The 27,377-nt window shown below is 34.7% G+C and overlaps 1 protein-coding gene across 4 annotated transcripts in view; it reads right to left on the bottom strand.

Annotated features, from left to right (window-relative positions):
- Nucleotides 1-989: 989 nt before the first annotated feature.
- The window catches only part of CDK19 (cyclin dependent kinase 19), an 85,061-nt gene continuing 58,673 nt past the window's right edge, over nt 990-27,377 (bottom strand). For all 4 annotated transcript variants that reach the window (XM_034409163.3, XM_087882636.1, XM_034409162.3 and 1 more), the window contains 9 exons: nt 26,553-26,610; nt 22,491-22,622; nt 15,204-15,347; nt 14,424-14,493; nt 12,100-12,172; nt 7,759-7,856; nt 6,325-6,403; nt 3,170-3,463; nt 990-1,321 (listed from right to left, as the gene is read on the bottom strand). In XM_034409163.3, the coding sequence (XP_034265054.1) occupies nt 1,190-1,321; nt 3,170-3,463; nt 6,325-6,403; nt 7,759-7,856; nt 12,100-12,172; nt 14,424-14,493; nt 15,204-15,347; nt 22,491-22,622; nt 26,553-26,610 (1,080 nt within the window). In that variant the 3' untranslated portion in view covers nt 990-1,189. The remainder of the gene's footprint in view (nt 1,322-3,169; nt 3,464-6,324; nt 6,404-7,758; nt 7,857-12,099; nt 12,173-14,423; nt 14,494-15,203; nt 15,348-22,490; nt 22,623-26,552; nt 26,611-27,377) is intronic.

Here is a 27,377-nt window from a genome sequence, read left to right on the forward strand (position 1 = left end):
GCAACATCAATAATGGCTTCTCAAGGTTCATGATTGCAAGTCTTCTGCAACTAGGCAGATACTAATGCAAGAACAAAATTATTAGTCTTTTAAGGTGCCACAGCACATTTTGTTTGTTTTTGCTGCAAGTTTCAAAATCAAAATTCAATCAAAGTCTAGGTAAGAAACAAATGAAGGATGCACATATATATTAGAGTACACTTTGTCCCTCTACCCGGCCTCCCCAAAGGAGTGGCAAAGCCTTCTTTGCCCTTTATCCCATTGATGCTGAACCCCAACTGTAGAGATTCAACACAGAGCAAAGACACCACTGCAGGTAACAGATAACCACTAAAGAAGACACTATAGACAAATTTGTTCTACTGGAGCCACAAAAGTTGATGTCTTCTGCTTTGCTTCCATACCTTAAAATAAAGCAAAGCTTCAGTCAATTCACTTGGAAGAAAATGACCAATCATCTATGGGATGCTCATCTGAATGATAAAAGAAACATTCATAATCTTCTGTTTGGTGTTCAATCCAAACACATAACATGTAATAGCTGCTGCAGAGACTTGGGTTGTATATTTTTCTTTTCTTCTTTTTTTTTTAAATATCTCATCTGAAAACTAGACTACTAAAAAGATAATAAAATACTCTGGAATAGTAAAATCTGCTGTTCTTGACATCCATGAGCAAAAGAGTAATATCCTGTGAAAATAACATAGTGCTTTTAAAAGGTGCATTATACCTGTATAGCTAAACTGGTCTGCCTAGTAAAAAAATTAACTATATACAAGCTTGAAAAGCCCAGGAGTTCAAGATTCCAAAAATTTAAAATCCTGGTAAAAGGATTTGGAAAAGGTTAGATTTATGGCAATTACTACAACACGAGAAAGGTGCACCAGGAATCCTTCAACAATTCCATAGGCTAAAGAAGTTTAAGTGCTTGGTTCAGATCAGATCGAGTAACCACAATGGAACACATGCGAAAGCAAGCTGAAGGGAAACTTCACAAGAATCTCCTTTATGGCAAAAAAGGATAAAAACTGTCTCTTGTCTTAAAATAATTAGTAAATAAAAAGTTTGCAATTCTAAAATCTGCATCACAATTTGCATTTTTTGGTTCTTCTCATGGTTATGAACTTCATATTGCTGGAGTCCACTCATTGTTAGTTCATTCCTTTCTAACACCCTTTATGAAGTCTCTTTAGTACCGGTGAGATTGGTGGGACGGATGGTACTGAGAACTCTGCTGAGATGATGTTGAATAGCCCATTGTATTCTGGGACTGAGAAGATCCCTGAATGTTGCTTTGGTAACTCAGGCGTGAACTGGAGTGCTACAAAAAAAGCAAAAAAAAATAAAATAAATGTTTTTATGAAGCAGAACTGTTATCATAAAAGAGGGGGTGGAGGATGGCCATAAAGAATTATTGCAGCAAGCTCCCTCTCATTTCCTTTGGATGGGTTTAAGTAAGGAAATGAGACTGGCATGTCCCTCTTTCCCTGTCTTCCTTACTTCTGCTTTGTCTATGGAATATTTAGCTATTGGTAATAGAGAAAACTTAGGTTGAATAACTAAAAGCCAGATGCTAATATTAATCTAATATATCTTTAATCTTTGAAGCTGAGTTCATAAAACTGGATTTGACAGTGAGGACAAACAAGACACTAGTGAACTTCTCCTTGAAATCTATGTATAACCAGAGCCTCAAATGCTTATCTTCAGGCACAGACTTACATGAAGAGAGTCTAAGATTTTAACCATGCTTACTGTTTCCATGCAAACCAGCTAACCAATCATTCTGGATTAAGGTGGGACTACATTCTGAGCTGCACTTTTAAACAGCTAGCTGTCTGAAGCAAAATCATTGTATAAGGCAGAGATGCATATCCATGTGCTGCCTACATTCCCACAAAGTCGAGGAATGGCCCCCAAATTTTACCATCCAAAATTTGTTCAAAGTTTAGTGACATCCTATACGTTGTGTGTTTGCAGCATCAATAAACAAGCAAGCATGTTTGTTATGGGGAAAGTTTTCCATTCCATAAAATGCCAATTGGAAAGCTTATTTGGTATTAGCATGCTTAAATAGAAAACAAATTGACTATGTAACAATTTACATTAAACAAATAAAATAAGATGGTTTGTCATTGAGAGACACTTTCTCTTAAAGTCGCCCAAAGAGGAAAGTAGCTAGATAAATATAATGAAAACAGCCATGTCTAATTTGCATTTAGAAAATTTAGAAAAGGGGAATGAAGAATGGGATTCATAAAATTCAATGCATAATATAAAGAAACAGCTTGATGCCAGAACTTGATAGGCCTGAATATATGTATTGATACTTCAGTATTAACTTTCTAAAAACCATTTAATGAAAATACATGCACATATACAAATGCTATTATTTGTGACAGCTAATATATTTTAATTTTGTGAAAATGAATGTATCAGATGACTGTTGTTGCAGTTACCATGGCCAGATGAAGTCATAAATGTACTAGAGATAATACACAGAGCCCAATGGAATAGGCACTAAAGAGTCACAAGAGAATATTATGGCATGTAACTACAGAGATGATTACCATCAACATGTAATGACCAGACCCCTGCACTCAAGATTATGAATTACTTTCCACAAGCATAATTTATTTAATAATAACAATACAACATATTTCCAGTCATTATGCTCCATAGTTAAGAATTATGGAAAATGTTCCAACATCTTTACCAATCAAATGACTGGGCAAGGAAGGATATAGAATTACTGTCTCTTTGATACCTGTAACTACCTGTGAATGTTTACAGCACTTTACAATAAACTTTACTTGTGAAACTTCATAGTATTATCAGCAAAAGAAATGCAAAAAGCTTCACCTCACTGAACTGGATCTATTTCTTATAATAAAATGAAGGGTATTGTTTTAATTAACCATAACACCTGTATCTCAAACTTTGAAAACTGTCTTGAGCAAGATTTACCTTGAAAAGTGGCAATTAATTATTTCTTATGCAGGAATACATGCTTTCATTCATACACACATTCATAAATTGAGCAGGGCCCATAAAAACATTCTAGTTCTATGACAAGCCATCCTATGGTGGCGTTTCCTAACTTGTTTCCCCTCAATCCTTGAAAAGCAATCAAAGATGATATAAAGAAGACAGGAAAAAAGGAACATACTTGATAGTCTGAAGGCATGACAGGCCCGCCTGAATTCGTGCCTGAAGGCCCAAGGCGTGGTTTCTTGTTTGGAGGCACCTGGTTGAGGCCGGAGTCCTGGCTGTGCTGGAGACCTGCCCCAGTCCCGCCACCTCCTGTCCCGCCACCCCCCGCAGTTCCATTGGTCTGGGTGCTGTTTTGCTGTTGAGGTGCTGCTTGTGGCTGTGGTTGCTGCGGCTGCTGAGGTGCTGCTTGCTGCTGCTGTTGCTGCTGAGGTCCTGTTTGTTGCTGATGTTGGTTCTGCTGCTGTTGATTCTAGATCGAATCCAAGGGAAGGAGAGAGAGCTGGGATTACCATGAGGTTTAGTCTTAGGGTTGTTCTCAGAGCATTCCTAGAAATGTACACAAGCAGTACACTGGCTCAGTAAGAGTAATATAATGTTTAGAGAGCCTAAGGAACATCTATACTAGGATGAGAAAGGCTAAACTTCACTGAGCCATAAATCTTTTATATAACTGGCTGACCTTCTCTTGCTCATCTGATATCAGATCTCTAATTGAATCAAGAAAGACTCTGTAGACTCCTTAGGAAAATGCACGGTATAACGATAAGCAAGTTTATCGTTTAAATTCTATATTGGACTTCCTCTTTTGGTAGGTGCTTTCCATTTATTCAGCCATTGTTTGAATGTCTTTTAAACATATTACAGTGGCCATCTTTTTTAAAAAATGAGTTCATGTACTGTATATGTGACACTTATGTGCCTCTTAAAATAATGTAGCTCTTTCATTGCCTCACCAATTTCTACTGACTATTCTTTACACACGATAATAGGCTTTGCTTGTCCCTTCCATTTTTGAAACAATGGTATGGTTGAACGTATTCATTTTTAGAGCAAAGACTGCAAATAATGGCTTTTTTAAGATGTATGTTGCTGTGCTTTCTACTTTTGTATTTTTCTTCTTAAAACCATAACACAAAAGTAACAAAAGTAACAGAGAAAAAAATAGGAATATAAAATTTCCATAAAATTTGCAAAGACCCTTATCTCAAATCTTGGAATGAGATGGTTACAGCTTAAATGCTTGCCTCTTATACTTCATCTATGACTTTGGTTGATTTATAGTAATTGAAATCCATATTACTCAAAATCTATGGTTCAATATCAGAATTCCTGGAGCCAGTGATGTTATAGAGAAAGGAAAGGAATGAATCTTTCAGTTAATTATAAAAATAGCAGGATATAGAGAGTGACGCTGACATAGGTTTTCCAAGTCAGGTCAAAGACAGAGAAAGTACTCCAATTAACACAACAATAAAGAGGACAAAGAAGCAGCAGAAAATTTGGAGTAGTCTGAGGACAAGAAAGGAAGGCAACATAACAACAAACCTTAAGTAAATCTTAAGAGTCAAACTAGATGATTATTCTTTTAACATTTGGTCCCAATGTTTGTAGACTTTTGAGTATAAACTTTCAGCAAAGTAAGTGCAATTAAATGTTGAGGTACAGTAATGGCCAAACAACCCTTTTAAACAAAAGGCTTTGAAATCAGTATGTCTTTTTCCATGTGTCTCAATGCAATAAAGAATTTTCACTGTGAGATGAAAAAAGGAGAACACAAACCAAATAAAATTCCTCCCATTAATTATACAACTCTGTTATCACTGCCAAGAATTACAATTAAAGCCATGTTTATACTTTTACTATAATAGATGAACCAATATTCAGGAACAATACTGTCCTATGGGAAAAGCCAGCTAGAACTATAATCTGCATTTGTGTATTAGTCAAAGGAATATGATTATGATGTTGCCCCAGGCCAAAATAGCTGATGGAATGTAATTGGTTGAAATTTAACCAGCTGGAGCCATTTGTTAACATCTGCAACAACTAAACTTATTTACAATCTATTTTAGAATTCAGCAGACTTAATGTCACAGAAAGTGGCAAGTCTGAAAACAAAGTGGAGCAAAAATCAGAGGTAAAGATGTTGATATCTATATTTATCACTGCATCTATCTCCTAGACTTAAAGCAATTAATAATTGCTTTATTGTTGCAGAGAAAATGTTATGGCTATGTCTATGCAGTCACTAGGAATCAAGCTCCACTTAAGGAAAATTCTTTTTCTTAAGTTTCAGAATCAAAACAGGAGTCTTCTTCTTGGTTGTACTAGTCTCAGGGATGTCAAACTGGTGGCCCGCGGGCCAGATGTGTCATGTGCAGCCACACCCACCCCAGCTTCACGAAGGAAAAAAACATCACGAAATGTCACGACAGCAACGTGACGCCACAAGTTTGACACACAAGTACTACTGATACTGTTCTCGGCTGCTTTGTATTTTAATTCTTATAATTGTTTTTATTTTATTTTAATTCTGTTTGCTTCCCAGGGTCACTTGTTGAGATAGGAAACCATATGAACTGAATAAATAAACGAATACAAATATATGTCTGAAATATTATTTAATGGGACCAAAAGTAAATATAGCTCATTTACTAGAATATTTCATGTCCTGCAACTTTTATTCTCATTCTTAATAGACTTTTGCCTTGCTTCCACAATTTTGATCTTTGATAGTATGAAGCTCTTCTTGAAGTTTCTAATTCATTTTATTTTTTTTGTTGTTGCCATAGGAACATGGGGCATTGTTGTACATCAACAAGGACTTTCGATTGAAATTACCTATACTGAATAGCAGTAGTTCTTCAGGGTCAAAGGTACTTGGTACCTGAGCCTTTTTAATGAGAGATATCAAGGACTGCACCTGGACTCTTCAGAATGCATGATCTTTTGTCACTGAGCAATATCCTTCCTATATCCTCCTCCTACTCACACAGCATCACTACAAAAAAACCCATCACAATATTTATTGCCAATTGATGACTTTTTTAAGACTATTGGATATATGGGTTTAAGACCTTTTCCCTTTTTTATTCCAGCTATATGTTACTTTCATTATCTAAACTTACTAAAGATTATTCGGTTTTAAACAATCTAATTTCTTGTAGTTATCACATATCAACATGCAGCCCTTTTTGAGTATGTCCCATGACATTGCATTACAATCATATTGACCAGAAATCCTGGTCAGAGTAACGGTTGATGTTCTATAAGTTTTCCTCCTCAGAAACATTATTTTTTACTGATGGTAACATGGTCTATGAACTATACCTTATCACCCTTTTCCTCGGGTTCATCTTCATTAAGAAACTCTCGTTTGGGGTATGGAATCTGGCAACCAGCAAAAACACTGGAACAGAAGAATACAGTGGAATTGCACCAGTATATGTTAGCTTACAATCTTATATTCATTAAAAAATGTATTAGAGATCAAATAAAATTTTGGACATCTCTAGCAGAAATGTGATGAAATGAAGAGTATTTGCTTTCATTTTAATATGGTCAATATGTTGTTACACACTGGACATATTCACCATAACTAGTCATGGTGATTTCAGGTTGATTATTTTAGTCTCCTTATCTTAGGCTATTTCATTGTACTATAAGTACTTGATAGATCCATTACAAAAATGTTGACTGTGACAATATCATTAATGCCATGGCAGTTATGTGTAACATAGTCCATGACATGTGTCGGTCACTATTTAATTGAATTGTTTTTGTTGCACCAATTTATTTGCATCAGAAAATATGGGCAGTAAATGAAGAGCAATTCATAATGAAAAAGGCTGATTTTTCCTATTTCCTTCATAAACCATCAACCAAAAACACTAATAATTAGGTATTGGTACCAAGATGGTAGCGCATACCATTTTGTTTATAATCCTCTCAAAATAATATAGAAAGTCTATAATTATTTTTGAGACTATCGCTCAATATCAGTCTTCATTTCAAATCAGTTGAAAAACACTAGGTATGTGTAGCATAAAAGAATTATTGGTTTGAAGTTTCTATCTAATTTAGCATTCATTTCAAAAAGTGTTTCTAACATAATTTTAGCATTACTGATGCTTAAAAAGGATTTAGCAAATAATATTTTCTCCCATCAATAAGCCTTTGTTACCTTACTAAGCAAAACAGATCTAGTGTACTCATCCTTTAGGGTAAAATTCAAGTAATTTACTATGCAGTCCTATCCATGTTTACTCAAAATGAAGTTTCATATATTAAATGGATTTAATGCCCAGTAAAAGAGCATAGAAATTGAAGCAAACTTGCGGGGGTGGGGGGGAGATCCAGAGAAAAAGCTGATAATAATGTCATGTTGGGCATCTATCACCTCTGCAACATTTCCTCAGAAGCTGCAATTTGTAATGAAATCTTTCACCAGCATTAAGAAATGTTTATAGATGACTGGAGTATATTCCATCTATTTCTACATTCAGTTCTGTTTAAATATAAATGTCCCTACTATTGACACTACTTTAAGAATAGAATTCTGGTTATGCCATTTTAAATCCGAGTATGGATCTATTATTATAAAAGAGAAATCTTTTATGTTATAAAATGAATATTTCAGAGATATAATCAAACACATATTACGGCTATTTTTTTATTTTTATATAAGTTTAGAGAGCGATTTGGAAAGTAAATTAAGTTATACAGCAGCGGAGGAAGGACTACAAAGAACAGAAAAAAACATACTCTGATGTAGGCAATGGGTCTTCCTGGAAGTAAGGATCCTGCAAAGCTTGCTCTGAGGTAATTCTTTTAGTCGGATCCATAGTCAGAAGTTTTTGAAGCTGCAAAAAAGCCAGTTTGTATGAATTTCTCAGTAAAACTCAATGACATGCATTATGTACCCTGTTTTCCCCAAAATAAGACATCCCCGGATAATAAGCCCAATCGGGCTTTTGAGTGCATGGCAATAAGGCCAAGCGCTAATTTCAGGGTTCAAAAAAATATAAGACAGGCTCTTATTTTGGGGGAAACATGGTATTTAGTATTATGACCAATAATATTAAAATAAAACAAATAGAAATAAACTTATGGCATTCTATATACAGAAAATATATATCATATAGTTAAAAATATTAGAAAACCTAAAATAGAAAACCTAAAATGTAGAAGTATCCCTTACATTGATCATAGCCCAGCATGAGAAAGGGAAACAATTCTGGCAAGCAATGAGATCTGATCTGATCTGATCTAAGCTTCATTCCATCACACTGGTTCCCCCTCCATAAACATGGAGCTAACAGAAGGCTATTATACTTGTTCTTCCGCTGTAACTGATATTCAGAAATGGAAAGTAAGTTGTTTGGATGAATTTGGCAATAAATGACAGAACCGTATGGAGCATCTGGCTCAGACAAGGAAGCAGAGTAGATAACTGGCCCCAGCCTGTTATTTTCAGCTCAGCCTATGCCACATGGTGTTTTAGGGAGAAACGAAAAGCAAGGCATGCCATTTTAATTTTTTTTAATTTTAAAAGAGGAGATATAAACCTAACAAATTAGTTAATACATGAATTATTAAGTATTATTATTGTCAGTGTAGGTAAAACTTTAAATAATATTAAAAATACTAGGATATTCTGGCCACCAAAAAGAATTTCAGATCTTTTATACAATATATTTTAGATCTGTACATTTTTTTAAAAAAAAGTTTTATTGTTTTATTAATACACATTATGACAAACACATATCATACAACATATAAATATATCCTCTTTTTAACAACTGTTTCTTCGTGGTCTGCTTTCCACTGTAATTTTTCCCCCTCATGGCTCTCAAGCCATTTATACCATTTGTTCCAAATTGTATAGTAGTCTGTCTCTTCTTTTTCTTTAATTTCTTTGGTTAATTTGTCCATCTCAGCACATTCTAAAACTTTTTTTATCACTTCTTTATCCGTTGGTGTTTCTTTCTGTTTCCATTTTTGTGCGTATATTATTCGAGCTGCTGTTATGATGTGTAAAATCAGATATTTTATTTCTTTGGTATATGTTCTCGTAAATATTCCTAATAGAAATGTTTCTGGTTTTCTTTCTATTGTTTGCTCTGTTATTTTTTCTAACCATTTTTTTTATATTTGTTCAGAATTTTTTTGCCGCTGGGCATGTCCACCATAGATGGTAATAGGTTCCATGGGTTTTCTTACACTTCCAACATATTGGATCATTATTTGGGAACATCTTTGCGATTCTTGTTGGTGGTAAATGCCATCTTTTTTTTTTTTATTTGATTTATATGCCGCCCTTCTCCGGAGACTCAGGGCGGCTTACAATGCATTAAGCAATAGCCTTCATACTTTTGTATATTTATACAAAGTCAGCTTATTGTCCCCACAAACTGGGTCTTCAATTTACCTACCTTAGAAAGGATGGAAGGCTGAGTCAACCTTGAGCCTGGTGAGATTCGAACTTACAGTAATTGCAGACAACTGGTGTTAATCACAATGCTATCAGTCTGCTGAGCCACCAGGCCCGTGGCTCACATCTTCAACTGGCTTTCCTTGTATGCCGCTGATAATGTTAATTTTGAATTTACTTGCCAAATGGCAAGTAAATTATACAATCTATTGTATAATTAAAGTTCTGTGCTCATTTAATCATTGAATCTTTCACTATCTCCTCTTCCATTTTATAATTTAGTAAAAATTTATATATCTTGCTAATTAATTTTTCATCTGTCCCTAATATAATTTTGTCTAATTCGTGCGGTTCTCTTTGTATTTCATATGTGTTTGTGTCTTCTTTATGTTTGGATTGAATTTGTATATATATCCACCAATCTATATTTCTGTTCAAATCCGATTCCAGTTCTTGTTTTGATTTCAGTTTTCCTTGTTGAGCTATTAGGTCTTTGTATCTTATTATTTTATTTAATTCTGTTAAATTTGGGTGTTTAAATATTTCTGTCGGTGAAAGCCAACTTGGTATTTTTGTGTAGTGTTGTTTTTTAATTTTCAGCCAAATTTATAATAATGCATTTCTTATTATATGTCTCTTAAAGTAACTATGTATTTTATATTTTCCATCCCAGAGGCAAGCATGCCATCCTACTTGTAGATCGTGGCCTTCTATCGCTAATATTCTCTTATTTCTTAGTTCTATCCATTCCTTTAACCATGTTATGCCAGCAGCTTGGTAGCATTCTGGGAGTGCTACTCACCCTCTGTCTTTTGTATCCTGTAGAGATTTAAGTTTAATTCTTGGTCGCTTTCTCTGCCATACAAATTTGGTAATTATTTTATTTAATGTTTCAAAAAACTTTTTTTCCAATTTTATTGGTATAATCTGAAAAAGGAATAGTAGTTTTGGTAGAATATTCATTTTAATGGTGGCAATCCTTCCCAATAATGATATCTGCAAGTTTTTCCAACTATCCAAGTCCTTTTTAATCTGTAATACTATTTTGTCATAACTATCCTCTTTGATTGAGGAACCTCTTGCCGTTAACCAGATCCCTAGATACTTTATTTTCTTGATTACTTGAATTTGAGTCTTGATTTCCAAATCTTTTTCCTGTTTCTTAGTAAGGTTTTTGGTTATTAGTTTTGATTTGTTTTTATTGATCTTAAGTCCCGCTACCTCTCCAAATTCTTCTAATTTCTTAATTAATTTTTGTCCTGATTCTAGCGGTTCTTCTACTATTAACACCATGTCATTGGCAAAAGCCTGAACCTTATATTCTTCAATCTTTATTCTTAGACCTTTTATTTCTTGATCCTGTCTAACATTTTTCAGGAGCATCTCCAACGTTAATATATACAAAAGTAGAGATAGTGGGCATCCCTGTTTTACCCCTTTTGTTATACTGAATTGTTCTGTTGTATCGTCATTCATGATTACTCTTGCTGTTTGTTTTGTATAAATTTTCCCTATCATTTTTTTCAAATTTTGTCCCGAATTGCATAAATGTTAGTTGTTTCATTAAAAATTTCCAATTCAGATTGTCAAATGCCTTTTGGGCATCAAGGAAAACCAGTGAAGCTTGTTTTTCCAGGTGTGCTTCGTAGAATTCTAATGTGTTTATTATTATTCTCATGTTGTTTTTAATTTGTCACCCAGGAAGGAATCCATTTTGATCTGGGTGTAAATAGTTATTCAAAATTTTTTTAATTCTTTCAGTTATAATTGCTGCAAATATCTTGTAGTCTGTGTTTAATAAAGAGATTAGTCTGTAATGCTGTATTAAATGCTGATCTGTATCCTCTTTATAAATAATGGTTATTATCGCTTCTGTCCAAGTTTTCAGGATTTTTGCATTTCCCAGAGCATCATTATATAATTCTAACATTATTTCTCCCAATATTTCCTGTGAATTTTTATATAATTCCTGGTATCTGGTATCCCATCCGGAACAGGTGTTTTGTTATTTTTTTGTTTTTTCAGTGCCAATTTTATTTCCAATTTAGTTATTGGTCTATTTATTTTTATTTTTTATTTTTTTTATTTTATTTCCAATTTATATACCACCCTTCTCCCTGAGGACTCAGGACGGTGTACAGCCAGAATTAAGAACATGAAATACAAATATTAAAAAACAATTAATATATATATAAATTTGGCCCAAAAATTAAAAATCACAAACCAATTAAAACATTTAAAAATTTCTTCTTAAGCCAGCCCGGCTTGCTGGAAAAAGTGGGTTTTAAGGGCACGGCAGAAGGCACTGAGGTCTTGGATTTAGTTTTTCTCTTTGTTCTTCTGTGATTTTATTCATTTCTGATCCTTCTATATATTGTTTAATTTTTTCTTTCTCTATTTCTTCCTGGTGATATAAATTTGAGAAGAATGTTTACATAGATCTGTACATTTTAAACCTCATTTTCTGCCAGAATATAGTAAAGGTGACATCTTATATATCCTTTCAGCGTCTCTGAATGGGGCTTACTTCTGATTAGAAATGTAAAGGATCGCACTGTTAACTTTACAAAACAAAAGATTACTTCAGCAGCAACAAAGTTTTCTTCTATAGCTATTTGATACTAAGAGTGTAACTTACTTAAAAAGAAAAATACAGCTTCTCTGTCACTTACCAAAAGGAATACTTTGCTATCAGGCTTGACTTTGTGTTTTTCCATGTATTTGAGGAGGCTACTATTGGCATATCTGAAAAAAGAAACAAAGAATGAAATCAAAAGAATAAGGTAGCATCAAAATAAAAAAAAAGTTTTACTATATGTTAATTACATTTCAGAAGATTTTATTTCCTGATTCATACAATAAACCACATACAGATAGCAGTGGCACTTTTTATTACTATACAGGTGCCAATCCCATTTTATTTGTTAAAACTAATCTTGAAATAGACTCTACTTTGGAATAATTAAAGGAGTTATAAAAATATACTAAACTAGGTTTCTCTAATGTATCATAATGTGTATCTGCGTGTATATATTTCAATTAATACTCCTTTTTAACAAAATCTGAAATGACTAATGTGAAAATAACAATTAAAACATAAAAGTAATAGGCAGCAGAAGCCAAGGTAATAAAATAGATATAGAGTCTGATAGCACCTTCAAGACTAATCAGCTTCATTGGGACACAATCTTTTGTGAATAACAGCTCACTTCATCAGATTCACAGAATGCAAGCCCATAATATGGATCTGTGGATGTGAGCTGCAAGAATGCTAATGCCCAATAAAACCAATTAGTCTTGAAGGAGCCATTATAGTCCATAACTACCTTGTGTCCATTGAGTAATACAGATCTTCTCCCCTCACCAAAGTTAATAAAATCAGAAATAAAAATTAAAATAGAAGCAAATATCCTAAAAATGCAGATGAAATCCTAGCCAATGCTTAAGAAAAGTAAGATAAGATTTGGACTATATGTTGAAAATTAATAAAATAAATTTAAAAAAAAAAATTTGGACTATCATATATGGATTGCAAAATTCCACCAGAACAGCAGCAAGGAAATACAGAAAGCAGTGCACGTTTTAGAAACCAGATATGGCAGTACTACATAAGAAAATAGGGTTGTCCATGCTCAGGAATGAAATGTGATAATCTGAATCTTTGTTCTATTCATCAACCCAATTCAAAGAGGTAGTAAAATATTTGGAGAAGGGCCTCCAATAAAGATTTTATTTGCTAGGCACATAGCCCAATAATCAGCATTTGTGATTCTTAAAGTTTAAAGATGATGGGAACTGAAACTGAACAACTTATATGAAGCACAAGTTGTTACATGTTGATGTGAGTCTGGAAACAATGCAACTCTCTCAATACTGATATAATTTACTGTCCCTGTTAGGACCTGATTCTCAACTTCTAAACAGAGCAACTAAAAAGCAATTATCCATTAAACTTGATTAGTGTAAAAAGAATATTTAAAGTTGACCTAAGCTTGGTTTTCATTTATTCATAGGGACACAGGCAGTTAATAGCATGTATCTGCCTTAATAAGCCACTAATTTGCACCTGGACTCTGGCTGGTGATACTTAAGTTCCAGAAAAAAAATTGACATCATATGACAGAAGGCTGCCCATTTCTTCTAAAGTAGCTGAAGGGACAACCTGTATATCAAATGATAATAATCTAACTGAGACATAGAAAGCATTTGTATTTTAAGCCTCAAGAAGGTATTTTAAAATAAAATCCTTGCTTACTGATGCCTTGCTCAGCAACCATTTGAAGTTACAACAGCACTAAAAAGGAAATGTATAAGTGGTCCTTGAACATGTGACTGTTGCAGCAATCCTGCAATTGTGTGATCACAATTTGGGCACTTAGTAACTGGTGCACACATATGATGGTTGCAGCATCCTATAAACATGAGATTGCTATTTCCAATCTTCAAAGCTGGCATTAAACAAGCAGCCAATGGGAAAGCTGGCAGGAAGTGAAAGTCATGGTTACGGCACACATGCTTAACTGACATTATAAGCTGAGCATGGTAATGTGATGTTTTACTTTATATGACTGTGTTGCTTAGTTGCCAGTCTCAATTGCAGTTGGTAAGTGCATGTATAATAGCCACAACTCATGATTTAGAATTATGTATTGTAATAAAAGTCTCAATATGACGTACTCCCCCTTTCTATAAGGAAATGATAATTGAGATTTCACATACTATATAAATTAAATTAGTTTCTTGGTCATGCTGAATTTATCCCATTTTCTTCCATTTAAGTTTGACAAATGTGTTTCTGAAATTCATATCCCAAAAAAGAAGAATTTGTTACAAACAATTATCCTTTCATGAAAAGAAAGATAGAGAAGGATGAAACTTTATGTCCAAATCTACATCATGCTTCTTTTTACTACCAAACCTCCCAAATAAAAATAATAAAAACTATATACCGATAATTATATATTTAAAATATAATGACCAGAAATATATAACTTACGTTGTTCTTCTAAAATCTTTTTGAAGTGTAGGATATTCTGGCATTTTCCTAATGTCTTCCCAGTCTTTATCTTTGTAAAGTAAAAATTTGGAAAATGTTAAAGTAGCACAAGATAAGCTACTGGAAACAGTCTACTCCAGAGGTCTTCAAACTTGGCAGCTTTAAGACTTGTGGACTTCAACTCCCAGAATTCTCCAGCCAGCTTAAAGTCTTAAAACTGCCAAGTTTGAAGACCTCTGGTCTACTCTATATTCTATAGTAACTCGACTTACAACCATTAATTTAGTGACTGTTCAAAGTTACCACAGCATTGAAAAAAGTGACTTATGACAGTTTTTCACACTTACAACTATTGCAGCATCCCCATGATTATCTGATAAAAACCCAGATGCTTGGCAACTGGCATGTGTTTATGATGGATGCAGTGTCCCTGGGTCATGTGACCTTCTGACAAGCAAAGTCAATGGGGAAGCCAGATGCACTTAACAACTGCATTACTAACTCAACAACTGCAGTGATTCACTTAATAACCGTGACAAGAAAGCTCATAAAATGGGACAAAACTCATTTAACAACTGTCTTGTTTAGCCATGGAAATTTTGGGCTCAGTTGTGATCTTAGGTCGAGGGCTACCTGTTCAAGCACATGAATTTGCTGACCAAAAGCCAAATTGATAAAATTGTATTTGAATGGAATACATGCATATGAAGAAAAATCTATTCATTGAAAACAATCCAGATCAAAGATTTCTTATAATGTTTTAAGGGTCACTGAATTTACCTGCAGGAAATCCCATGACGCTAAATATGCGATCAAGCTGATCGTGATGAAAAGGATTGCTTGTTTTGATGTCTTCCTGACGACAGTGAAATATAGGTTCTGAAGTCAGTAACTCAGCAAATATACAGCCAATAGCCCATATATCTAGGAAACAAAATAAGATATAAAATCTAAACAGCTTTTTAGAAAATAAAATACTACGTTTAACTATTTGTCATAGTAGGTGTATAACAGTCAGACAAAAAAATAAAATAAAATGAAATAGTGATATAACAAGATGAACAAACAATGCATAAATTTCACTTGAGAACCTACTTCAAATGAGTAAGGTATTACCATATGTTTATTTAAAAAATTGTATTTATTACAGCTCCCTTGGCATGAAAGAGAGTAGGCAGAATAGAATAGAATAAAATAAAATAAAATAGACAAAAATGCTATTTAGTACCCATCCTATTTCATTTACAGTAATCAACCTCCTGCATCATTTTAGATGAAACAATCCTGTTTGGAGACTGAACCATCTCAAGAACACCACAAACTGCTTCCAATTTTCCCAGAATGGCATAAGTCTAGGAAAGGTTCATAGCTCAGAAGGAAACAGTAAGTTCTACTCCTGCCTCAATAAATTTTGCACATCCTCTCCAAGGATCTGCTGATACAGTTCTACAGAGGATTTATTGAATCTGTCATTTATACCTCAATAACCATCTGGTTTGGCACAGCAACCATACAGGACAGGTACAGACTTCAAAGGATAGTTAGGACTGTAGAAAAAAAAAATCACCACCAGTCTGCCTTCCATTGAAGATCTGTATACTGCAAAACTAGAAAGAGGGCTGGGGAAATATCTACAGACCCCTCGCATCCTGGACATAATCTATTTCCACTTCTCCCCTCAGGATGCCACTATAGAGCATTGCATGCCAAAGCAACTAGACACAAAGATAGTTGAGGGTGGAGGTTCGTTCTCTGAGCTTACCGGGCTAGGTAACATCTTCAGTGGAATTTAGGGGATATCAATGTTCAGTGTTCTTCTACTTATAAGGGCTTTGTGTGGTCAGTAGGTCTTGTGATGGTGAGGTCACGTCTGGTGACCAGGTGTACAGTATGTATAGGGTCTTGTGATAGGTCTTTTTGATGGGTCTTGTGATGGGTCAGGTGTGAGTTGTGTCAAGTGACGGATATATCATTTCTCATCTTTTCTCATCTTTCCTACTATCTTCTCCTATTGGTTTCTTATGATTTATGATCTATGACCTATTACTTGCTGTTTATATCTACACTGTGACTTTATGCACTGGAGACAAATTCTTTGTGTGTCCAATCACACTTGGCCAATAAAGAATTGAATTCTGTTGTGTTGTGTTGTATGGTGTTGTGGTTCTGTTCTGTCCTGTCCTGTCCTATCCTATCCATCATTTTGTGGTAATGAATTCCAAAGGTTAGTTATGCACTTTACTTCTTTTACTTCTTCTCCTTCCAGGCAGCTGCAGCAAAGGATTCCTGGTCCCAATATTTTAAGAGAGAAATTTCCCCCCAATTGTTTTCTCCATGCCGTGCATGATATTATGCATGAATATATAAAATTCTAGTTGTTTTTATCCCAGAGAAAGTGTTTGCATGCCTTGATCATTTTAGTTGGCTTTTTCTGTACATTTTCCAGCACTTTTTTCATGGGATGTCTGCATAATATTCCAGATGTGAGCACAACATTCCTTGTAATTTTTACTGTTATTAGAAACATTTATTTTTAATGGATTTACTGGTTTTTAATATTGTAAGCCGCCTCAAGTCACCTGAAAGTGAGATGGATGGCAAACTAATCTAACAAATAAATAAATAAGCAAACAAAGATGTGTACAAAGAGATTACAAAGTTAGGAGTTTTACTTGCAATCTCTTTCCTAAAGATCCTTAGTACACAATTTGCCTTTTTCATAGCTGTTGCCCAACCTCTTTACTGAGTTGTGGCCTGAAGATACTTTTCTTAGTTATAGGCAATTCAGATCACATCAGTGGACTGTATGTTCAGACAAGAGTTTTGGCATTGTGCATTGCCTTACATTTAATTAAATTGACTCTATCTGTTATGTGGGTGACCATTCACCCCAGTTTAAAGAGATCCTTCAGAATCTTATCACAATCACACTTTCAATTTGCTGCTCTGAATTGTTTGATATCATCCATAAACTTAGCCAGCTTTTTATCTGGAGTCTGTGGCAAGACAGAGCTAAGCATCTTTTAGCTAGAGATGATAGATGGTGTCAAACTGTGAACAGAAATCTCTAGGGAATCAACAGGAGCTAAGAGAAAGGACTTCCAAAGATTTAATTTAAGGTTGCAATCTATGAGAATCATGTTAGGAATTAGTCAGGACATTTAGCCAGAAAAGCAAACCGGGAACATAAAATGCATTTATTTTACTAGGAAAATCTAATACTTTTTTTAAAAATAAAATCTAGCAGGACTGTTCCCAACTAGTCACAATTTATATCAATTGCAAAGAAGAAAAAAGTCCTTATACAGTATCCACCTCCTGGGTAATGAATAGCTTGAAGACTTCCTATGAAGTCAGTTTACATAAATGGGCTGGAATAATGGATTAAGAATATGATACTTTGAAATCCCATGCATTCCCACAATGGGTCTCGAAAACCAGCTTTGATGATTCTGTCAATTCTCCCTACAACACTTTGGCACAGCCAACTATGTTACTCTAGGAAAATCCCCTTCTATTGCTGGTTTACCAAGATGCAAGTGATAACCCTTTTCCTTTAGAGGCCTGGAGATCTGTGCTAACAGTTAGATTCCTTTCCTAGAATGAGACTCTCTGGCTCATTAAGAACTTTCCATTTTTCTTATATCTAGGTTCAAGATTTAGAAGAAAGTTTGAAATTAAAAAAAAGAAACAGTTACTTTTTGAAAGGAATGAGCTAGGAAACTGCTCCATCAGATTCAGGATCTCAACAAATGCACAAACTTCAAAACAGATTCACATAACCTAGATCTCAGCCCATAAAACAAAACCCCACGTAGCTGTTGAGCCTAAAGGTACAAAAACCATGTGGAGTTCAGAAGGTTTAATGCTACCTAATGGTAAAAACACCTGCCTTTTGTGCATAAATTGAACTCTTCCTCCCTCACCTGCTTCTCACAAGAGCAGAAACTATATTACAATTAGCTTCGCTAGTGTTAGCTTGCTGTCCAACTTCACTAATTTCCAGCTTGGTAACTGCTGGCTGGAGGCTTTGCTCTGAACTTGTCTTCAGCCAGCCTTAATGGGGGAAAAATACTGAAGACAAAAGCAAAGACAAAATGGAGGTTGTCTTTTCCATTTTTAAAACCCAAAGGGAATATTGACTCTCTTGATTGGTTTCTTGGCCTCTGATTTTTCTGGGCTTCAATTGTTTCTGCCCATTATCTAGATGGACAGGTCCACTAACATGTTTTTTTTAATCTTTCTATGTCTGGATCTCATGAAATAGAAATGCTGCACATTCATTACAGCTAATACACGTGGGGTGGTGACATAGGAGAAATCAGACTGCATACCAGCATCATTGGTATGAGAAAAAAAATCTAATTTTAAAACTCTGGAAGGACAAATTAAGTTGCTAAATTGGATACTGGAAGACTATATTTTTTTGAAACGATACATTTTCCATGTGCCAGCTCAACTAAGTACAAGTAAAAGGAATTCAATGAACCAATAAACTGAATGAAGGGTTTAAATCTCACTTCTCTCTAACAATTCAAGGCTGTTTATACGAAGTTTCCTCTAATTTCATCTTCACAACAGTAACCTGCTAAGATAGGTTGGCTGAGATTGACTGACTGATCCAAAAATCACCAGTGAGCTCTATGATCAAGTGCAGATTAAATATTAATATCTGCAGACCAAGTCCAAAACCTAAGAAGTAAAGCAATTGTAGTGCAATATTTCTGAATTTACCAAATTGGGTAGAACTTGACAATGAAGGTATATTAAGAAGGAAACCTTCACAGGATTGTTGGAGAAATTTGATCACGAGCCTTCTGAAGGGAAATCAAGTTATTGTGGTTATACAATTTGTTGTAAAGAGGTGCTTTGGGAGTATACATGAAGCATCTCTCTTTGAACTGTTGAAGCAGTCACATCATTTATTAAGTTCATGTGGCTGCTTCACAAACATTTCAACAATAATGACTTGCACGAATCATAAAGTCCAGTTCATGGCATTCTGAGCAATCTTATCTATATTCAACAAGTAAGCAAAACTTCAGCCGGGATTTCCCCCCTTTAATTAGTTTATAAAAAGAATTTGAAAAATCCCTGCAGGACAAAACTGTGAAGAATTCAACATTAGTGAAAAATTATTCTTTGTTACCCTTCACCATCTTAAAATACGCTTGATAATTAGCTTTAACGTGTTTTTGCCCAATTCAGTCCAAGTCTTCTGTTCATCTGCATTCTATATCTTTGTTTCATTCTCCTCACCAATGACTACATTTTATACATTGAAAGTATTATCTTGTTTCTGCATGTAATTCTGAAACCTCACCCAAAGGGTAGCGGGTGTATCTTTTAAATAAGTAAACAAAAAGAGCAGCACATGAGCCTGGGCCAAGAAAATAACTCGAGAAAATGTCTCAAGCCGCTCCTACCTTCAGACAATAAAATTAAGTGCTGGCAAAAACACATTCAGACTTGCAACATTCTGTTATTATAGTAGTCACAGTAAAAATAGTGTTGACCTATATGGCATTGGTTCCTAAGTCTGCTTTACATTTTGGGACCAATAGCAACCATGTTATTTCAATGTCAGTGTGCCCCCCCCCACCTTATCTAGGGCTTGTTTGAGAAATTTTCTCAAGTTATTTTCTTGGTCTGGGCTCAATCCCACTTATCTGACTGTTTACTGGGTAGCGGCTCCTCCTCCTGTCCTTCAAGTCATCTATGTTTGATTGCCTTCTACTACAGGAAATCAGAAGATATAAATGTCCTATTCTAGTATGAACTGACAGTGTTGGAGAATGCATTGATCAAGAATAGTAGTTTAACTTATTATGAAGTATTTCTCTGGATATCAGGAGACAGGCCCAATGTTCCCATTCTATTTAGGAGGGGAAGTAGATTAATACAGTATATCCAAGTGACCCAAGGGCTGACATATGAGTTATATTACTGTACTGTTGGGAAATTCTCAGTCATGCAGGGAAAAGGGATCAAACAGGGAACTAGCCTTGAGTCCTTGCATAGCCACAAGAGGCACATGTTTGTCCCTTCTGCCCCAAGTTCCATGGAACCTTATCTAGTTGTTCCCAAGAGAAGGCAAGCAGTCTGGGGAGAAACTTGTAATATAGATAGAACATAATAAAATTGTTGACTTGGACATTTCACGAGTAGATTTGCTTGCCTGTGCCTGGCATGTATAATATCAAATGTTTTTACCTTATTCTTCCATTCTCATATATTTTATCAATTGCAAGTTGATTGTTACAGTGGAATATGCAATGCAGGAGAAATTAATTAACATACAGCTGAATTCAAAACACTGAAGGGAAGTAAGTTCCTCTATAGGCAAGGAACAAATATTAAGTCTAATATTACCGGTACGTCTACCAAAAAACATGCTAGACTCATCTCTAATGACTGAGAATGGGAATATGAGACCTCCGGAAGTTGTTCCCATCCCCCTAACCCCTTAAAAAAAGTCCCCAAATTAGTATTTTTGACAAATTTTGGATATTTTTCAGTAATGGACATGGCTCTGGGGCATTCATTTTGGTTCAGCAAGGATAATCAGAATATTCAGAGTAGATCTATAAATTATTTTTTTCCTGATTGCGGAAGATTAGAGATGTAAATCCAATAAGAAAAGAAAGGCAAGCAGAGAAACTGGAAAATCATTCTCTCTGCATCCCAAAGAACATTTAAACATTTCTTAAAAGTACAAGTTTAGTGAAGCAAAACTATTTTACACACAGAATATTTCTTAACCACTAGGATTCAGGAATTGGAATAGACGAAAGTTACTTTTTAAAATCCATGTCTCATATTTAACTTCAATATTCTGTACATGTACACAGGATCACATTTATAATAATGTTACTTTGAAAAGGGCATGGACAACGAGAAAAGAAGCATGACAGAATGGAAATGGAAAATTAAAAAAAGAAGTTTGGTCCTTCTTTTCCCACATACATAGTTCTGCTTTTTCAAATAGGAATTACTAATACACCAGGCAATAGAGTTCAGTGGCAATATATAGTGACTTCATTAATGTATCATAGAAATAGAAGAACCTGAATAAATCACAGAAATAGGAGTACTTGAAGGATATGCAGAATTCTGCATTTTTACAACCCAAGAAAGAGAGCCTACAGTACCTGTTCCACAGGCTCCCTCACTGTTTAGCTGTCTCTATGTCATTCCTGAACATCTTTTTTTTTTTCATTATTCCCTCAGAGAATCATACACACAGGCTATTCTTTCCCAGGATAAACAATGTAACATTGAGTGTGGAAAAGGAATGAGTAATTATAAGCCAAAGAAATTAAATATATGAGATAGCTAACAACAAAGGAGGATGATCTCTGAAAGCAGTGATGTAATTAATGTAGATAATGGTTCTGCAGGAGTATCAGGCAGTTCAGTCAATCAAATAAAAGTGATAGATAAAATAGAAGATGGTTACTAAGTGGCCATTAGAGGAACATGACCTTATATGGCTGCATCAGCATAGTATATTCTTCAATTCTTCAACTCCAGCAGGTTTTAAAATTATTCGCAAAAGCAAAAACTTCTTCAACTAAGCACCATCAAAATTTGTCAGAACTGCAATCCCAGAATTCTCAAGGGCTCATGCTTGCTGGAGAACCTGGAAGTTGCAGTCCGTACATACTTGGACAACCCAGATTGGTGAAGGTAGACAGAGGAAATGATTTGATAAGAACATTTTGCTCTTTTTCCTGAAGATAAAGAAGGTTTCTGGACAAAGATGACCTAAAACACAGGATCTTGTACACCAGGAGACCATTAAAGGAAATGGCTGTTGGATATTTTTGGAATAAAAAGCTATTAAGTCTGATAGAAACACATTCAAAATATTTGTGAAACATCCTCCAATAATGGTACTTGCAATATGGGCATGCTTTAATTTGTATGAATTAACAGAACTGCATTTTATTTCTGAAATGGAGTAGATATTTAAGTACTTAAGAACTTTAGAACTCTTGCATTTATTATTTACATTGATAATTCTGATAGTTATTGAGCTATATTTTTAAAAATCAAAACACTTACCAATTGCCTTTGTGTAGTGCCGTGCTCCAAGTAACAATTCTGGAGCTCTATACCAAAATGTCACCACAACTGGGTCAAGGTCTGCCAGCGGCTTGAGAGGAGAATTGAATAGCCTTGCAAAACCCATATCAGCTGCAAAATAACCAGTTTTTGTATTACACCAAACAAAATTTTTCTAAAATAAATTCTTCTATACCGCTATTCCTGATATTATCACTGCTTCATTTATCTCAAAGCTAGGCCAAGTACACAATCTTACATTGTTGGCCTGTCTAGAACTTTCCTATAGGACCTGTTTGAGGATATTACTTAGTTTATTCCTCCTCCCTTTTTAAAAAAATTAATGATTGAAAGTTACTCCACATCCCAAACACTGTATTTGCATGAACAATATGTTAACATTGCTGATAATCCTGAACATATTACCCAAAATATATGCATTTCATCCGTGTTAGGAGCTACAAACATTCCCTATTGCTAGTCCCTTAACATCATAAACTGAGTATGAGTGCTTTTGAACATGTGTGTTGATTTGAATTGACTTCATCGGTTAAGATAACATCATTATTTACTATATTATATCAAATATGTCATAAGTTAGGCCAAAAGAAAACTTCTATGTAGCTATTAGAAATCTAACTGACTTATGCAAGTCCAAACACTTTGTTATTATTAAAACAAATGTATATTATTGTTCAGATTAATAGACTTGATATAAAACCTGTAGTCAAATATTTTAATATCTAGCATAAGTACATATAAGGCTGTTATTCATGACATTCAGGACCAAAAATATGGTTCATGGCATGCAGAGCACAAATGAACCACCTAATACATTTAAAAAGTATTCAGACCCCCTTCATTTTTGTCAATTTTGTTATGCTGCAGCCTGATTCTACTATTGTTGGAATTCATTTTTCTCATTAATCTACGCTCAGTACCCCATAATGACAAAGTGAAAGCAAAAGTGAAGGGGGTCTGAATACTTTCTGAATGCACTGTATATTGCAGGCTAATTCTGCCAACTGCCAGGAGTTCAATTCTCACCGGCTCAAGATTCACTCAGTGTTCCATTCTTCCAAGGTTGGTAAAATGAGGATCCAAAATATTAGGTGCAATATGCTGAGTCTGTAAACTGTTTAGAGCAGGGGTACTCAACCCCTGATCTATGGGCCAGCAACTGGGCTGCACAAACAAGTGAAGCCCCATCTGTGGGATGCAGGCAGCACATGAAACCACACCGGCTCCGGTCCATGGAAAAACCTCTCTTCACAGAACTAGTCTCTAGTGCCCAAAAGGTTGGGGGGGGTGTGGATCACTGGTTTAGAGGGTGCTGTAAGTACTGTGGAGCGGTATATAAGTCTATTGCTATTGCTATAGGTGGCTCTTTAAAATAGCTGATCTTTAGCCAGGATTGTACAACTGCTTTCTGAAACGCTGTGCAATCTGAAAAAACATGCAGCTGCTGTAGTAGTAGGCAGGAGTGGTGTGTATGTATCCCCATAAACTTCAACTACTTTTCTGCAATTGTATCTAAAGCACTAGAAAGCTTAACATTAAAGGCTTGGCAGACCAAGGTTTTTCTTGGCAGCAGTAGTCTGAGTCTATTCTTACTGGCATTATATAGATCATATTTAGACAATAACACTCAATATTATAAAGATGTTTATAGGAATCATTGTAATAGGAAAAAGAATGCAAAGTACTAAATTTTTCCTCATGAGATTTCTTTGTCAAAATGAAAGGACATGTTTTGGGGGAGGGGGCATCCCTAAACAATTAACTGATTCAAAGGAAGCTGTGCCTTTCTCCCACTGTCTCCCTCAGACTTTTAGTCATTTTTTTGAACAATTTAAAAATAAGAAATAAATGTCTACTATAAAACTTGTGATAGAGATATGCCTTTTATTCTTTTGCACCAATTTAAGAAAATAAGTAAATTTAGATCCCTGTTAATTTGAGCTAGGCTACAAAGCTTTCCTAACTTCTGCCTAATTATCATATACTTAGACTAGTAAAACAGTGATATATTAAATGATAGATAAAACAGATAAATTCTATAAGTAACGAAATTGTTGCTTACCGGATATTTTTTATCTACAAAGCTCTGGAGCTTTATAGATAATAACCAGTACCATGAAATGATCTGAGCCACGCACTGGAAACCAATTTAAACACAATATGAATAGTTTTGTACAATTTAAAAAGCATCTGCCAGAAAAAAAATCCAGCTTCCCTATTTTACACTAAATGAATTTTCTGAACAATTTACAAAAGCAGTTTTGAATAAAGCAAAGTAAATGAGAAGTACTAAGGTAAGACCTTCTGTTAATGCAGATGTTAAGCATAAATGGCAGTTTATACTTTGGTTTGCATGGCTTTTAGGTCTCAAAATGGCAACATTTGGTTAGAAGGAACATTAAAAGACACATGCATTTATGTTCTATAGCAGGGATGTCAAACTGGCGACTCCTCAGGCCAGATGTGTCACGCACAGGCCACGCCCACCCCAGCTCCGTGAAGGGAAAAAATGTCACGAAATGGCATGTGACTGCAATGTGACGCTGCAAGTTCGATACCAATGTTCTATAGTAAACGCAAGTGAATTGTGTTTTAACAGAGGTGCTACATACATCTCATTATGGAATATAGTACATTATTATATTCGAGATTTTCTCACATTCACAATTCTTTTATAAAAATATATATAATATTTTTTAAAAATTACATTCACAATTCTGATTGATGAATGACAATATTTTTGCAGGAAAACAAGTAATGTCTCTGCCACAAAACGTTTTACTGGGAATTTCTGAAATAAGCAAGTCTTTTTTTTTTTTTGCTATTGACATAATCAATTATAGGATGATAAATATAAAAATATACATTTGAGTCTTGGGTCAGAGTGAACCATTTTATCATTATTGATCTCAAAAGCATGAAGCAAATGGCCAAATTTCCATTGACTCCCAAAAATATGGGGGAAAGGCCTTGAATTTAAATCCCAAGCAAAGACACAGAAACAGACTTCAATTTCTGTGTATTGCAGCAAAAATTTCTTCTGTGGAAATATGACTTCATTAAAACTAATAAAATAGCTAATGTAGTCATGTAATGTCTACGAATGTTCACAATAAGCAAGTTCATGAATATGCAGTTCAATATCTGGAGAGTAATGATCTATTGCGGTGTCTGGAAAGAAGCCTCATGATAACTAATAATTAATCTCAAGTAAACAGCTTGTACAATTCTGCTATAAATTGCTCTGTAGAGATAGATAAATAACAATTTTTGAGATTTGGCAGGTTTTGATACTGATCCACAGGAAAAAGTAATGTTTACCCACAGAGTTAAGAGCTTCAAGCTTTTAAACATTCAGTCATAGCTGAAGAAGAATACTCAGTTTTAATTGCTCCCTTTCAGTGGCTCCAAGAGCCAGAGAAACTGGTAACACCAGTCTTTAACATGCATTGTTATTAGTGCTTCAGTAGAGATCTACTCCTATTCATATCCTTAAAACTGGTTCATACATCACATCAATCCCTCTAAACAGTTTCCTGCTATTAATATACACAGAAATTTCTCATCTGCATTTCACCCATGGCTGTTTTCATTAGCTATTTCGGAGGGGTTTGGAAGTAGCCTAGAAATTTTAGAGGTAATAACAACCTACCCTAGCAACTCATTATATATTTTATAATTATTGAATAATTTTAAATGTTTTTGCACTTACCTTGTATACCAGTGCAGCACATTCTTTTTATGGTATTGTCTTTAATTAAATGAAGTACAAGTTACTACTGATCTCTGGAGAACACTGGACTTTCTCCCATATTATTTGGCACCTTACTTACCCACCTTAACAACATCCAGCTGAATTCTGGAGGCTCCTGAATGTATACAGGAAACTTATTTTCCTTTCCCATATTCTCCCATAAATTTTCCTTTGGACCCAACTATTTATACCATTTGTAAGTCAGTGTGGTTGAGATGCTTTACTTTGGATTTCTATTAATTTCTATTGCACTTATATTTATAAATACAGGTAATTATAAAACTTACCTATTTTAACTCTTCCTCTTTCAGGACCTTCTCCCATTACTAGAATATTTGCTGGTTTCTGGGAAAGTAAAGTAAAATATTCATATATCTCATGTATCATTACATTAATGTAATGGTACAGCTTTATATACAAAAAAATTAGAATGCACAGATCATGCACATTCCTCCCTTGAAATGTTATTTAAAATTGGATATAATGTATATTTCTTTCAATATAGAAATATAATTATTCTTTTTTTCTTTCTTTCTTTTTTTTTTTTTTGGCAGTGGTTTGCTCTCCAAGCTTGTTTCAATTTAATTTCTAAACGTTTCGTTACCAGACTAGGTAACATCATCAGCAGGATTTTCTTGTTCTATTCTCCTTAGCTTACAAATGTCTTGTGTGCCAGTGTGGTCAGTTGGTCGTTTGATTGGTTGTTCATTTGGAGTTATATTTAAATTCTGAGCAGCTGATTGGTTCTCTTGTTGATTGGTTTTTCGAATGGTCTGGTTTCTTTTTGTAGTATTTCACAGAATTATTCTGTTTTATTTTATATGAAACCATTTGAAATTTTAAAAACCATATTATTAAAACATTGCTTCAATATAGCTTACCTCTATTTTATCTCTTCATGCCTACCCGTGTTGGCCTCTCAGGCTCCAACTTATTTGACAAAAGTTGTATTGAAATGAAAAATACAGTGTTTCGCCGAAACTAAGACCATTCCGGATAATAAGCCCAATCGGGCTCTTCAGCACATGCGTTAAAATAAGTCCCCCCCCCAAATAAGCCCCCCACCAACTACTTGCCACGCAACCAAAACGAGTTGAGGAGGTGAGGCCGGA

Source organism: Pantherophis guttatus, chromosome 1, assembly GCF_059756535.1.
Source record: "Pantherophis guttatus breed Tessera chromosome 1, ASM5975653v1, whole genome shotgun sequence".
NCBI classification, from domain to species: Eukaryota; Metazoa; Chordata; class Lepidosauria; order Squamata; family Colubridae; genus Pantherophis; species Pantherophis guttatus.